Source organism: Bubalus kerabau, chromosome 4 (assembly GCF_029407905.1).
Source record: "Bubalus kerabau isolate K-KA32 ecotype Philippines breed swamp buffalo chromosome 4, PCC_UOA_SB_1v2, whole genome shotgun sequence".
Classification (NCBI taxonomy): Eukaryota; Metazoa; Chordata; class Mammalia; order Artiodactyla; family Bovidae; genus Bubalus; species Bubalus kerabau.
Window position 1 is genome coordinate 126285650 of NC_073627.1, and position 14481 is coordinate 126300130.

The 14481-nt window shown below is 43.9% G+C and overlaps 1 protein-coding gene across 1 annotated transcript in view; it reads left to right on the forward strand.

Annotated features, from left to right (window-relative positions):
- LOC129650954 (phospholipid-transporting ATPase FetA-like) overlaps positions 1 to 14481 on the forward strand; it is a 110887-nt gene that overhangs the window by 91530 nt on the left and 4876 nt on the right. The window contains exons 16-23 of the mRNA XM_055579718.1: positions 1046 to 1234; positions 1939 to 2054; positions 7147 to 7311; positions 9729 to 9840; positions 10233 to 10338; positions 10712 to 10859; positions 11379 to 11562; positions 13170 to 13393. Coding sequence (XP_055435693.1) covers positions 1046 to 1234; positions 1939 to 2054; positions 7147 to 7311; positions 9729 to 9840; positions 10233 to 10338; positions 10712 to 10859; positions 11379 to 11562; positions 13170 to 13393 — 1244 coding nt within the window. The remainder of the gene's footprint in view (positions 1 to 1045; positions 1235 to 1938; positions 2055 to 7146; positions 7312 to 9728; positions 9841 to 10232; positions 10339 to 10711; positions 10860 to 11378; positions 11563 to 13169; positions 13394 to 14481) is intronic.

The following is a 14481-nucleotide window of genomic DNA, read 5'->3' on the forward strand; positions in this document are numbered from 1 at the left end:
TTTTATAGTGAAGTAAGCTGAAGCTAAAAGAAATTAAGTGACTTGACTAAAGTCCTATAGCTAAGAAAGGCAAAAATGGGATAAGAACCCAAATCTCGTGTCATCTGGTCCCATAAGCTCCCACCCCACCAAGGCCTCTCCAGATCTGACATTCCAGTAAATTGCTATGACTTGAAGCATATTTGGACTTACCTTTGTTTACTTCCTTGAGTGACAAAGTAGGAAACACACAAGAAAATAGTCTTATTATCCCATGGACACATTGTATGTCTGACCTAAAATTATACTGCTTCATCTACATCATTCCCAAATATAATATTCTGGTGGTGCATAATTGTTTTTCAAAATTAAATTGGCCTTCAAAAGAGAAATAATCCAAAATATAGCTCAGGTTATGGGGGTATCCTAAAAGAAGAGTTCCAGAAATGTCTTGAGTAATAACAGGTTGAAAGATTGATTCAACAGAGTAAGTCATTTAGCTTCCCAGGATGAGAGTTTCAAAGGCAACAATACTCATTAATATATATTTTTTAATTGTTTACTAAACCATCAATCTGTAGCAGTGTTCATCAAAGTGTAGCCAGTCTTATGCAGGAGCACTTTACGTAGACCTATCTGCATGAGACTCACTCAGGAGATTTGTTAAAATTCAATTTCCTGGGCTATCCTCCCAGGTTTTGTGATTCTGGATTCCGTAGTTTGGGTCGGACCCAGGAGCCTTCATTTTTAACAACCTCCTGAGCCACCTTTACCCTCTAAAGTTGGAAAGTAGCTACCTATGTTTTGTTTGTGTACATGTACTGTGTACCTCTGTAATACTAACTCAGGTCTGTGAAATGAGGTGAAAATATTAGAAAGAAAAAAGAAACTGACCATGTTCTGTGCAACCTGGCCTTTTAGGGCCAGACCTATGAGGAAATTTTGAAGAAAGATGCCCCTCCTGGGCTCCATCTTTATGTCAGCCACTTGGAAGACAGTCTAACTTCTGGGCGGACTTCATCCGCGCATCTCTATGGGCTCTGGCTGCCCTCTTCTCTCCTGCCAGGTGAGCTGGTTTACCAGGCTCAATCCCCAGATGAAGGTGCCCTGGTCACTGCTGCCAGGAACTTTGGCTTTGTGTTCCGTTCCCGCACGTCTGAGACAATCATGGTAGTCGAAATGGGGAAAGCGAGAATCTACCAACTGCTGGCTATCTTGGACTTCAGCAATGTGCGCAAGAGGATGTCAGTTATAGGTGGGTGCCCCTCCTTGTCAGTCCTCTCCCCTTCTTTGTCTTTCATATACATTCATACATTCATTTTTCTCTTCTGTCTGCACACAAATATTTTCTCTCACCCATATGCCATTTCCAAGGCACTCTTGCCACAAATATAGACACAGCCATTCCCACTTTCTCTCTCATAATTCTTTATATTTCCTTCTATACACATATATAAGCTTAACAACCACATGCTAAGCCCCTTATTTATTGATCCTGGATAGTGACTTGTCAGAACTTTCAAAGCCAAGATAAGAATGGAGAATAAACTCATAAAGCCTGAACTTGGAATGAGAAATGGGGGTGGACATTATGGGGGAAATTCATACTATCTTGCTCTTAGTTTGGGCCTCAGACTGAAGAAGAAGGTCATTTTTATTCCTTGGTCTTCACTAGGTATGGGCCTTGGTCTGGAACTTGGACTTGAGAAGCTAAATGTGATTCTGTATCAGTCTTCCATAGGTGATGTTGAACCCATGGAAAAACTGGTTCCAAAAGATCTCTCACATCTCACCAGCCCTCATCATTCACCCTGTGTGACCACTCATTGAGTGCTTAGCCTCACGTGGTATCAGAAACAAACGTCATGGGAACAGCCTTCTGCCATCCCTCAGTGGCTCTGACATGTTCTTGTGACAATGGACCCATGTGGTTACTTTGCTTACTTTGCTTATTTTCAGTGAGGACACCTGAAAATCGCATACTGCTATTCTGCAAGGGTGCAGACACGATCATCTGTGAGCTCCTTCACCCATCCTATAGATCCCTCAAAGACATAACCATGGACCATTTAGATGTAAGTGTTCAGGTTGCGGGGCAGGAGAGCCACAGATGGCTCTGTGTATCTGGATGTGTATCCGCATACGTGTCCCCATGTCAGTGTGTTTCAGTATGAGGTAGATTGGTGTCTGTGTCTCTCTAATTGATAGAAGAGTAAAAACTACATCCTTCTGTGGGATTCTAGTTGACCACGTTGCCAGCTTCTGCAGTGAGGAGTTGAATGGGCCAGGATCCCAGGGGACATGATGAGAATGTGTTGTAGGAACATTTACTACAATCAAGACAGTTCACTCTGTGATTCCTGGCCCAGTCATGACAGGAACAGACTGCTTTTAGGTATGGAGCAGAAATCACCAGGCCTGGACTGTTTAGGTGACTGTGTGACACCATCTTCTGTTATTTATAGGGTTAGAATCCCCACGGATGTCTACCTGCTGCACTCCACTTCCACCTTCTGGGATTTGAGATGTAACAGAGAGAATGGCTCCAGTTTGCTAACATTAGAAAGGAAAACCATATTCATGCTCTCTGAGGTTTCTACCCCTAAACCTGGATATATCAAGGGTTGGAGGGATGGGACAGGGGATGTGATGGGGGAAAAGGCAGATCAGAGAAGTATTTTAAGGAAGAAATAGTTTGGAGGAAATGCTATTTTATTAGGACATTTTGGTGTGGCCCTACATTAACACATAGTCGGAAATCAGAGAACAAATGGCCAATAGGCACATGAAAAGATGTTCAATGTCATAGCCATCAGGGGAAAGCAAATCAAATCACAAGATGCTACTTCACATCACTAAGGTAACTAAAATCAAACAGATGATCAGACAATAATGAGTACTGCCAAGGATATAGAGAAATTGTACCCTGCACACATTGCTGACGAGAATGTAAAATGGTACAGCCATTTTGGAAAACAGTCTGGCAATGGCAGCTCCTGAAAAAGTTAAGCACCGAGTTGTCATATGACGCAGCAGTTCCACGCCTAGGTGTATTCCTAAGGGAAATGAAAACTTACATTCACACAAAAACGTGTACACTAATGCTTATATCAGCATTATTCATACAGAAACCACCCAGATCCCCATCAGTGGATGAATGAGTAAATAAAATGTGATAAATCTGTACAGTGAATGCTATCCAGTCACAGAAGGGAATGACATACTTAATACATGCTACAATGTGTAGCATGATAAACCTTGAAGACATTATGCTAAGTGAAAGAAGCCAGGCACAAAGGGCCAGTATTGTATGATTTCATTTATATGAAATGTACAGAATAGGCAAATCTGCAGAAGAGAAAGTAGATTAGTGGTTACCAGGGGCTATAGGAAAAGGGAATGGGAATGACTGCTAATAGGTAACGGGGTTTCATCATCTCAGAGATGACGAAAATGTTTGGGATTAAGATAGTAGTGATGATTGCACAACTTTATCAGTATATATACATATAGATACATAGAAAGTGAAAGTTGCTGAGTCGTGTTCAATTCTTTGTAATCCTATGGACTATACAGTCCATGGAATTCTCCAGGCCAGAATACTGGAGTAGGTAGCCAACATTCTCTTCTCCAGGGGATTTTCCCTACTCAGGGATCGACCCAGGTCTCCCACATTGCAGGTGTTTACATATATATACATATACATTATATTATACATAATTGTGTACTTAATTGTATACCTATATATTACACTTAATTGTGTACTTTAATAGGGTGATTTTTATGGTACATAACATTGTATCTCCAGTTTTTGAAAAAAATCACTGATGTGTCCCTCATAGGACAACTCTCATACTGCTTTCCTGAGGTCACAGTTTTGTTTCTTCAGTGTGTGTGTGTGTGTGTGTGTGTGTGTGTGTGTGTTATAGGCTGTGTGTGTGTGTGTGTGTGTTATAGGCTACTCTGAAAACCTCCCTTATCTTTTAACCGTCCAGAACACATGAATTTGGGTATCTTCTCAGCATTTCCACAGACTAGATTCAAAGGGGAATCATAAAACCATTTCAGATCTTTTGACCTGCAACCAACCTTAACAGATGCCCATAGTGGAGCCTGACTATATTAGTCTATTAACCACTGAGAATATTCTGTAAGAGTCAAGTTCCAGAAACCCATTCATGCAGAAGCACAGCTCCAAGCCCTCTAAGACAGGAATCCAGCAAACAGATCACACAAAAACAAGCAGCAGTCAGGACCCCAGGACCCCAATTTGCCCCCCACAAGGGAAAAGAAAAACATACAAGTAAGAGATATGTAGGAAATAATGTTAAGGACAGACTGCTAAAGTATTTGTTGAACAGATTAAGAATCTGTCAATGTATTGTTAAGCTTGCCAAGTCCTCTTATCAGTACGCCATGCAAGATCAATTTCTGCCATATCTCTTCCTTCTTTTTTTAAATGGCTGATGTATATTTTTAATTCCTGAATATATATGTGCATATATGTATGTATATTATTGAGGTAAAATTGGTATGTAATATTAAATAAGTTTTAGGTGTATGCCATTATAATTTGATACTTGCATATACTTCAAAGTGATCACCACTTTGTCTTATCACCCATCCCCATCAGTTGACCCCCTTTCACCCCCCAACCCCTTTCCCCTCTGCTGCTGCTGCTGCTAAGTCGCTTCAGTCGTGTCCGACTCTGTGCGACCCCATAGACAGCAGCCCACCAGGCTTCCCCATCCCTGGGACTCTCCAGGCAAGAACACTGGAGTGGGTTGCCATTTCCTTCTCCAATGCAGGAAAGTGAAAAGTGAAAGTGAAGTCGCTCAGTCGTGTCTGACTTTTAGCGACCCCATGTACTACAGCCTATCTGGCTACTCCGTCCATGGGATTTTCCAGGCAAGAGTACTGGAGTCGGGTGCCATTGCCTTCTCCGTCTTTTCCCTCTAGTAACCCCCAATCTGTTCTCTTTATCTATGAGTTTGTTTTTGTTTTGTTTGTTCATTTGTTTGTTTTTTAGATTCCACATATGAGTGAAATCATATGGTGTCTGGTCTTTCTTTATCTGATTTATTTCAAACAACATAATACTGTGAAGGTCCATCCATTTGTCACAGATAGCAAGATTTCTACTTTTTATGAGTGTGAAGTGTTCCATTCATCAGTGGACACTTAGGCTGTTTCCATGTCTTGACTGTTGGAAATATTGCTGCAGTGAACATAAGGGTGCATGTATCTTTCTGAATTAGTGATTCCACTTTATTTGGATAAATATAAATACCCAGAATTGGAATAGCTGGATCTGGATCATATGGTAATTCTATTTTAAATTATCAAGAAGACAAGAAATAACAAGGGTTGGTGAGGATGTGGAGAAAAGGGAACCTTCATACACTGTTGGTGGGAATATAAACTGGTGCAACCATTAGGGAAACCAGTATGAAGATTTTTCCTTTGTAAGAAGTCTCTTGAGAGCATCTCTCAGCCTTCTTTTTTATAGCTTCACCTGTCAACAGTAAAGAGATTTAAGAGAGGATTCTTGGACTTCCCTGGTGGTCCAGTGGTTAAGACTCTGCAATCTCAGTGCAGGGGACCAGGTCAGGGAACTAGATCTCACATGCTGCAACTAAGACTAGGCGCAGCCAAATAAGTTAATTTTTTAAAAAGAGATAGGATTCTCTACAGATATTCCTGGATGTTATTTTTACCTGACAGCTAACGTGAAGTACTCAGGAGTTATACAGAGAACTAATAACAAAATATCAAGGTGATAAATTCTGTTTCTCTTTGGTCTTATGATGCCAAAGTGAATTATTTTAAAGCTCACTATTACCAGTGATTGTGTAGAATTGTTATTCATTTGCAGTTCTCAACACACAAAGTCTGCTTCTAACTCACTTTCAGTTAGATATGGATTGTGCCCCAAACTACCCACACTGTCACCCTGCTTTCCTTGTAACCAAGAGTATACTTCTGCAAGATAATTAGTTGTGGTTAGTTAGGATACATTAGGAAAAGGCAATGGCAACCCGCTCCAGTACTCTTGCCTGGAAGATTCCATGGACGGAGGTGCCTGGTAGGCTACAGTCCATGGGGTCTCGAAGAGTGGGACATGACTGAGCGACTTCACTTTCTCTTTTCACTTTCATGCATTGGAGAAGGCAATGGCAACCCATTCCAGTGTTCTTGCCTGGAGAATCCCAGGGACGGAGGAGCCTGGTGGGCTGCCGTCTTATGGGATCGCACAGAGTCGGACACGACTGACGTGACTTAGCAGCAGCAGCAGGATACATTGGTGGCCAAAGAGCAAAAGGTACTAACTTACCCAGAGAGCATTTCAGCAGTGACCTCATTAGCACTCTTGGCTGTGACTAAATCAGCTGAGCCAACCAGCTATAGGTGGTGGTGATGGTTTAGTTGCTAAGTCATGTCTGACTCTTTGCAACCCCATGGACTATAGCCTACCAGGCTCCTCTCTGTCCATGGGATTTCCCAGGCAAGAGTGGGAGTGGGTTGCCATTTCCTTCTCCAGGGCATCTTCCCAAACCAGGGGATGAACTCGTGTCTCCTGTTTGGGCAGGTGGATTTTTTACCACTGAGCCACCTGGGAAACCAACCAGCTGTAGACAAACACACAAATTTGCTATTTACACACAAATTTGCTATTTAAGATGCCCACTGAATACTTGATGAAGGAAGGCAGGGAGAAACGAAAATAAATGAATGTATGCTTGTAAAAAAAAAAAAAAAACCAGTAACACCCTTATTTTTTATAAAAATTCCTTTTTACTTTATCACTCCCTTCTTTCTCATAAACATCATTATCTTCTGTGTGGAGGGTGAATTACTATCCCAATTTTAGAAGAAATCTGAAGGCTTCATTCTTTACCACGGTCACAGCAAACTGCCTAACCATAGGTAGAAGTTAGAATCTTCTGTCTCTCGGAAGTATTCTCAGACTTTATACACAGCTGTGCTGGCCTTATCTTTAGGACATCTGACTGAGAAAACAGGTGTTTTCTGGTTAGGTAGTAGCCCTGTGATACTAGGCAATAAACCCTCTCTTGTGGGCAGAGGGAGCCTGTGGGGCTAGTCTGTCATTCTTGATTCAGCCCTAACTCAGCCCAAGTCCACTCAGTGCACACACATGTCTTCCAGGATTTTGCCAGTGATGGCCTTCGCACCCTCATGGTGGCCTACCGAGAACTGGACAGTGCATTCTTCCAGGACTGGAGCAAGAAGCACAGTGAAGCCTGCTTGTCTTTGGAGGATCGGGAAAATAAAATATCAATTGTCTACGAAGAGATTGAAAGAGACCTGATGGTTAGTGTGCGAAAATCAGGGACAGATTAGGGCCAGGGGAGCAGTTGGGAGACTGAACAAGGACTCTGAGAATGGCTTCCAGCAAGTCATAGGTTCAGGCTGTCTCTGGATATAGAATCCAAGCTGACTCAGGATATTGTGCATCTTTGAAATCCATAAATAATGAAAAATGCATTGGTTGTAAATTTCATCTTTCTGGCAGTGTTTCTTATCCCAAAGATGTCCACGGAAGCTAAGTAATCTGGAAGAAATCAAGGTCTGAATGATGTACAAAAAGTATTTGCTATTTACGATGCCCACTGAATACTTGATGAAGGAAGGCAGGGAGAAATGAAAATAAATGATGGAATTAATTGATGGAATAATCAAGACAATAGTATTCACTCTTTCATTCAACAATATTTTATTAAGTGCTTTGCCAGGTACTGTTTTAAGCCCTGAGCATGTAGTAGTAGACAAAACAGACCAAAAAATAATATATATACATAGTATGTTAGGTGTGATGGTTCTGTGGAAGAAAATAAAGCCAGGAAGAAGGGTTGGGAGTATCAGCACATTGCATGTGTGTGTGTGTGTTATAGAAGACAGAGCATAACTGCTATTTTAAATAAGGCACTTGGTCTTCACTATGAAAAAGACATCTGAGCAGAGATCTGAAGAAGGTGCAAGCCAAGCAGATCTCTGGGGAGTCAATTTTCCAGAAAGAAGGAATAGTAAAAGCGAGGACCCTGAAACAGGAGCAGACCTAATTTGTTAGTTGAAGAGCAAGGCAGCTGATGTGACTGATACAGTGTAAGCAAGGAGAGAATAAAAGGACATGAAACAGAGAAGCAGTAACAGGTCTTGACAGGCTGGTATAAAGACTTATAGTGAGACATGGAAAACCACTGAAGAGCTCAACCAGAGGAGGCATGTGATAGCTTTTACAATGGTTAGTCTGACTGCCATGTGGGGATTATGCTGTAAAGGAGCAAGTGCAGACACAGGGAGACCAAGTAGAAAGGAACTGCAGTAGTACCAGAGAGAAATGATAATGGCTTGGATCAGATAGAAGTAGTGGAAGTGGTGAGAAATGATCAAATTATGTACATTTTTAAACAGTAGAGCCAACAGAATTTGCTGGTGGATTATAGAATATGATAAAAGAAGTTAAGGATGACCCCAAATTTTTTGACCGAATTGATACAGGCTCTGCTATAAAAAGAGAAATTGCTGTGGTCTAGTGGTTAAGAATTCACCCGCCAATGCAGGAGACATGGGTTCAATCCCTGATCTGGGAAGATCCCGCACTCCATGGAGCAACTAAGCTCCTGTGCCACAACTACTGAGCCTGTGCTCTAGAGCCACAACTATTGAGCCCATGTGTTACAACTACTGAAGCCTGCCTGCCCTAGAGGCCATACTCCTCAACAAGAGAAGCTACCACAGTGAGAAGCCTGCACACCACAACTAGAAAAAAGCCCAGACAGCAATGAAGACCCAGCACAGCCAAAAATAAATAAATAAAATTATTTTAGTAAAAATAAGAGAAATTGCTGATACCAAATGGGAAAATTTAGAGATGCCAAAGGTCACAAATCTCCTTCCATGGTTAGCTCTGTAGTTAGTGTTTCTAGTCTGTCCTTTTAGAGGCCCAGCAGCAATCAGTCAGTCGTTTGTCCATCTGTCAGTTCCTCAGACTCAGTGTTGGTGCCCATCCCTGTGATCAGTAGGATATCATTGAGAAGAAGGCATGGTGTGGACCAACATGCTTTTGATCTAGTGTGGGAAAGGTCTTGAAAACCTCAGAAGCCCTCAGTAGATACAAACAAATGAAGTTCATCCAAACTCTTTTAGAGCTGAAAAACTAGAGTTGGATTTGGGAGTCCCTTGTCTGAGACATACCACTTTTGGAGACCAAAGCCAGGAAACGTGCTCTGAAAGCAAGAGAGAAGGAAAAGTGTGCTGAGAAACAGAGGGTTTAGAAGTAGCACAAAGCTTCATGTACGACTTAGTCAGTCTTTTCCCTCTTTGATTCCTTATATTCTGTTTCTAAATTTGATGTCAGTGTGTAATTGAAGAAATGTGTCTGTTGAAGGGCAGAAGGCCATGAGTTTTATGCCATTGAGGCCCTCGTGCCAGGACAGAGCCAGCTTACTAAAGAGGATACTAAGGTGCCAGTCAAGTTGTTGGATACCACTAAATGCTGGGAAAGATTAAAGGCAGGAGGAGAAGGGGGTGACAGAGGATGATGGTTGGATGGCATTGACTCAATGGATATGAGTTGAGCAAACTGTGGGAGATAGTGAGGGACAGGGAAGCCTGGCATGCTGCAGTCTATGGGGTCACAAAGAGTCAGGTATGACTGAGCGACTGATCAACAACAAAATGCCATGAGTCTCTTCCTTTTCCTCTCTCACTGATATCTCTGTTCGAAGCTGTTAGGGGCCACAGCCATAGAAGACAAGCTGCAGGATGGAGTACCTGAGACGATCCTCACCCTGAACAAAGCCAAGATTAAAATTTGGGTTTTAACTGGAGATAAGCAAGGTAAGGGGAGCTCCTTGCCTGACCAATGCTACAGCCTAGATATATCTCAGTCCCTCATAAAATCTAGCATAGAAATGGGCACAGTACTGTTCAAGGAAGTATATCCAGATTGCCTGGAGAAGTGAGTACAGACTGGAATTGCTTTACGTAATAAGGAAAGCTTCCTAGAGGAAGCTAAGCCAGAATGATCCTAGTTATTGATCGATAACTTACAAGTCTGTCCTGTGGATGTTTGAAGATAGTCTCTGCTGACTCATGAAAAACACGTTCGAATGCATCCATGGCAGATGTGGACACAGGGGTCTGCAGCCCATGTGTCTGCACCTTATGCCTGCGCACTGTAAAGACCCTGTCCCAGCCAAAGGCGACCTGTGTTCCCCCTTGGCCTGCAGAGACCGCTGTGAACATTGCCTATGCCTGTAACATATTCGAGGATGAGATGGATGAGATATTTATCGTGGAAGGCAACAATGATGAGACTGTTGGAGGAGAACTCAGGTATGAGGGAAGAAGTGCCACAGCCTGTCACTGGAACCAAGATTTCCCACCCATCTCTTCCCCCAGTATGGCTCCCACATTACCAGAAGGGACAGAGAAGAAGTGGGGGAGGGCAAAACAAAAGTCCTAAAATATCTGAGAGAATTTTGTGAAGAGGCATTAGAGCTCAAGGAGTGTGTGGAAGTGGAGAAGTGTCATGTGTAGATCACACGCAAGGCGGGGGCGGGTCTCAGGAGGTGGTTGCGTCTGAGGCCCTGGAAGGTACTCTGCAGAGGCTCTGCATCCATCTGGCCCATTTTCACTTTGGGACACCTTTTCCTTCCTAAGCTCTAGGGCTTCTGGTCAGACATTAATCATCACTCTTGGCTTACAGGTCAGCAAGGGAAAAGATGAAACCCGACTCTCTACTGGAATCAGACCCTGTAAACAGTTACCTCGCCACAAAGCCCCAACCACCCTTCAAAATACCTGAGGAGGTGCCCAATGGCAGCTATGGCTTAATCATCAATGGCTACAGTCTGGTGGGCAACACAGATCTAAAACTCTGTTCTCTTCTTCCAAGAAACTCTTTTCTTAGGTCCAACCCACTTCAGGGAAATTTCAAGATCCTTTTGCTATTCCTTGAGTTACCCTAGTCCCCGTCCCTGTCAGACATCTTTCGCCTGGCCTTCTCTAGGCAGGAGTAATGAGGAAAGAGAAGCCAAGGGCTTATTCCTTCCTTCTCCAAATTCTTCACTGCTGATGTGGCCCATTACTTGAGGAAGGGGGGAAGTGAGCAGAACCAGGTCCTCCAAAAGGTCTCTGGGCCTTTTAACCCAGTCAACCAATTTGACCCAGTGAGAGACTCTCATGGTTTCCCACTGGAAGCTGGGTCAGGATGCCTAGAACTGACTTGGGGGCTTGGCTTCACTGGGAATGGAGCATCTTGGGAGCAGCTCTGCCTGAGAGGGGAGAACGGAGGGGAAAGAGAGGGCCAAGGAAGGTTCTGTCCCAAGAGCTTTTGGGGCAGCCTGGAATGTGGATGTGTCCTGGTGCTGCAGGCCCACGCTCTAGAAGGAAACCTGGAGTTGGAACTGCTGCGGACAGCGTGCATGTGCAAGGGGGTGATCTGCTGCCGGATGACGCCCCTCCAGAAGGCCCAGGTGGTAGAACTGGTGAAGAAGTACAAGAAGGCGGTGACACTGGCCATCGGGGATGGGGCCAATGACGTCAGCATGATCAGAGGCATGTGAGGGGTCGGGGGCAGTAGTGCCTAGCCGTGGGCTCGCCCTTTCCTTCTTCCATGGGCAAAACTGATGTGTGTGGCACTGTGCTGCTGGCTCATTCTCCTGCATATGTCCTGTATGTATTGTGCGTTTATACTGTTTTGCAACTTCATTCATGTTCCTCGGCACCTGAGTACCCACTTATTTATACATCATTACATACAGTCATGCACACACATTCAGATTCATGCATGTAACACTCACGTACTCAGATACCCATGGCTCCAACAAGAACACAAGCACATACTCAGAGAACAAGCTGTGCAACCACAACACCCATCTTGTTGAGATGGCATCAAAGCCCACAGAAAGGACCCTGGGGCCGGAGTCATGGTTGGTTCCTTTCTTGAAGGCTGTAGAGTTGAACAATGTTAGGCAGACAACAGGGCTGCCCAACCAGGGAATTAGCTATGCAGCCTGATGCAGGGATCTTTTCCTCTCTGAGGTGTTATTCCCAAGAGCTTTCCCTGACTCCCCTGGCTGGAGAAGAATAGCAAACTTACTGATGCTTCAGAGTAATAGAAGCAAATGGCTGAAACTGGTGTTAATTTCAGCTGAACGCTGTTAGCCTCCAGCAGCTTATAGTTCTGTGAGCTATGATCACATCTAGGGGTCCTCTAGCCCAACCTCTCCCATACTGAAGACACTAGCATATATGCCAGCCTCAGTTTCAACACTAGGAAGTGTTCTTGCTCTCTTTCTCCAGTTTCTAGAACTTCTTTGACTTTTAGGGCCTCAGAGGTTTTAGTTATTCTGTTAAGCAGTGTAATCGGTATGTACCAGAAGATCAAAGAATTTAATCTATACTACCACAGGCCAATTAAAACTTTTAGAAATTTAAGTCTTGTCTTCCATCAAGCATAAAAGTGAAAGTGTTAGCTGCTCGACATGTCTGACTCTATGCAACCCCATGACCTGTAGCCTGCTAGGCTCCTCTGTCCATGGAATTCTCCAAGCGAGACTACTGGAGTGCATAGCCATTCCCTTCTCCAGGGAATCTTCCCGACCCAGGGATTGAACCCGAGTCTCCCTTGCTTTATCCAGAAAAAGACACCTTAAGCTTCCTGAAGAACTCATTTCTTACTAACAAAGTATGTACATCACTGTTGTCCCAACAGTTGGAGTTTAGCTCCTTAGATAAACTTAGATAAATAAATAATGTGTTAGGTTGATATCCATCCTGAATCTGTTATCAAGAGATAACAAGAAATTTTTTTACCTGAGCATCTGGGCAGTAGGGGAGAGCCCAGATGGCTATAGTAAGTACTAAGACCATCAAGGACAGACTTCTACAATAATGCTAGCCATACCCGGTAATCTCGGGGGGCAGCATCCAAAACAAAGCGTGAATGAAGGGGCTGTTTTCTGTCTTGTGGGGGAAGGGAAATCCACTAAGGAGAAAAGACTCCATTAAGTAAATGGCACTTCAGCTGGGCCTACCAGTGTTTTTCAGGTGTAAAATAAGAGGTACATGAAACGCGATCTCAGCCTTAATCGTATACTTCCCAGGCTGGGAGCCCAGAGAGAAAGCTCTTTGGCTGAAAATTTCCTGGGGTTCCTTTGCAGCTGCCCACATTGGAGTCGGCATCAGTGGCCAGGAGGGGATGCAGGCCATGCTCAGCAGCGACTATGCCTTCTCCCAGTTCCGCTATCTTCAGCGTCTGCTCTTTGTTCATGGCCGCTGGTCCTATAATCGCATGTGCAAGTTTCTAAGCTACTTCTTTTACAAAAACTTTTCCTTCACCCTGGTGCACGTCTGGTATGCCTTCTACAGCGGGTTCTCTGCACAGGTAAGTGCTCAAGCGGCATTCTCCACTCTGGTCAAGTGGGTCTTCTCTAATCTTCCTCCACTTCAGCCAGTTCAGACCCTTTTTCACCTCTAGAGACCTGTGTATGACGTGGCACCATCCATCCTTTATACTCCTCACCCATGATGATCCCATCTCCTAACCCTGCACTTAGACTTCTAAACTCTGTCCTGGCTCTAACTCAGCCTTGACTTCTACCCACAGAACTCTCCCAGAAGATATTTTCATCTTTCCCATGACATAGAGACCTAGAATTTCCAAACATATGTAATGGAGGTGGGGGTGGTGGGGGTGAGATTCCTGGATCTGAGAGTTTTTTAGGATCCAGAGTAATCTTTATGGAACAGGCTAAACTGAACTGACACTTGGAAACACAGGTTCTCTTTACTTCTCCTTCCTCACCCAGACATACCACCCTGCCAAAAACTGTTGTTGCTCTAATGAGTATGAAATCTCCACAGAAGTGGGGAGAAGTGATCCTTGGATGTTGATGTTCTATGAGAATTCCCTTTTTCCTATAAGAAGTTTCTCAGGATTCCCAAAGAGAAAACAACCTCCGGAACGATCATCTTGGGAGATCCCTACTACCTTTGTGACCTTGCTATGCTATGACCTTAGGCTCCAGGAAAACAGACCAGTCAGCAGACAATAGCGGGCTTGTCTGCCCCTAGTGTCTAGTAACACCAGTCTGGCTTGTGGGAGGTGTATGTATATATACATGTTACTGCTGACCTCTTGTGGCTAGGAAAGAAAGTAGCCTACTGTAGGCTCATGGGTCTGTTCTGCTTGCCAGTGTTAGAAGGTGTCCAGGGTTATAGGAACTACTGAATGCCATAAAGCAGATAAAGAACACAGAGGCTTACATGCCTGGGAGTGCAGGGGTACACTCAGCATTCCCTAGCAGCCACTCTGGGTCCTTTCCATGCAGAGAGGAGCAGTACAGGTCATGGTAGAGTTGGTCTAAATCAGCCTCATCAGATTGGCCACAAACAAGTGTAATGTGGCCTTGCCCCAGCCTAGGACCCAGGGACCAAACAGAGTCTGCAGTCAGCTTTCTTGGTCAGATTTCA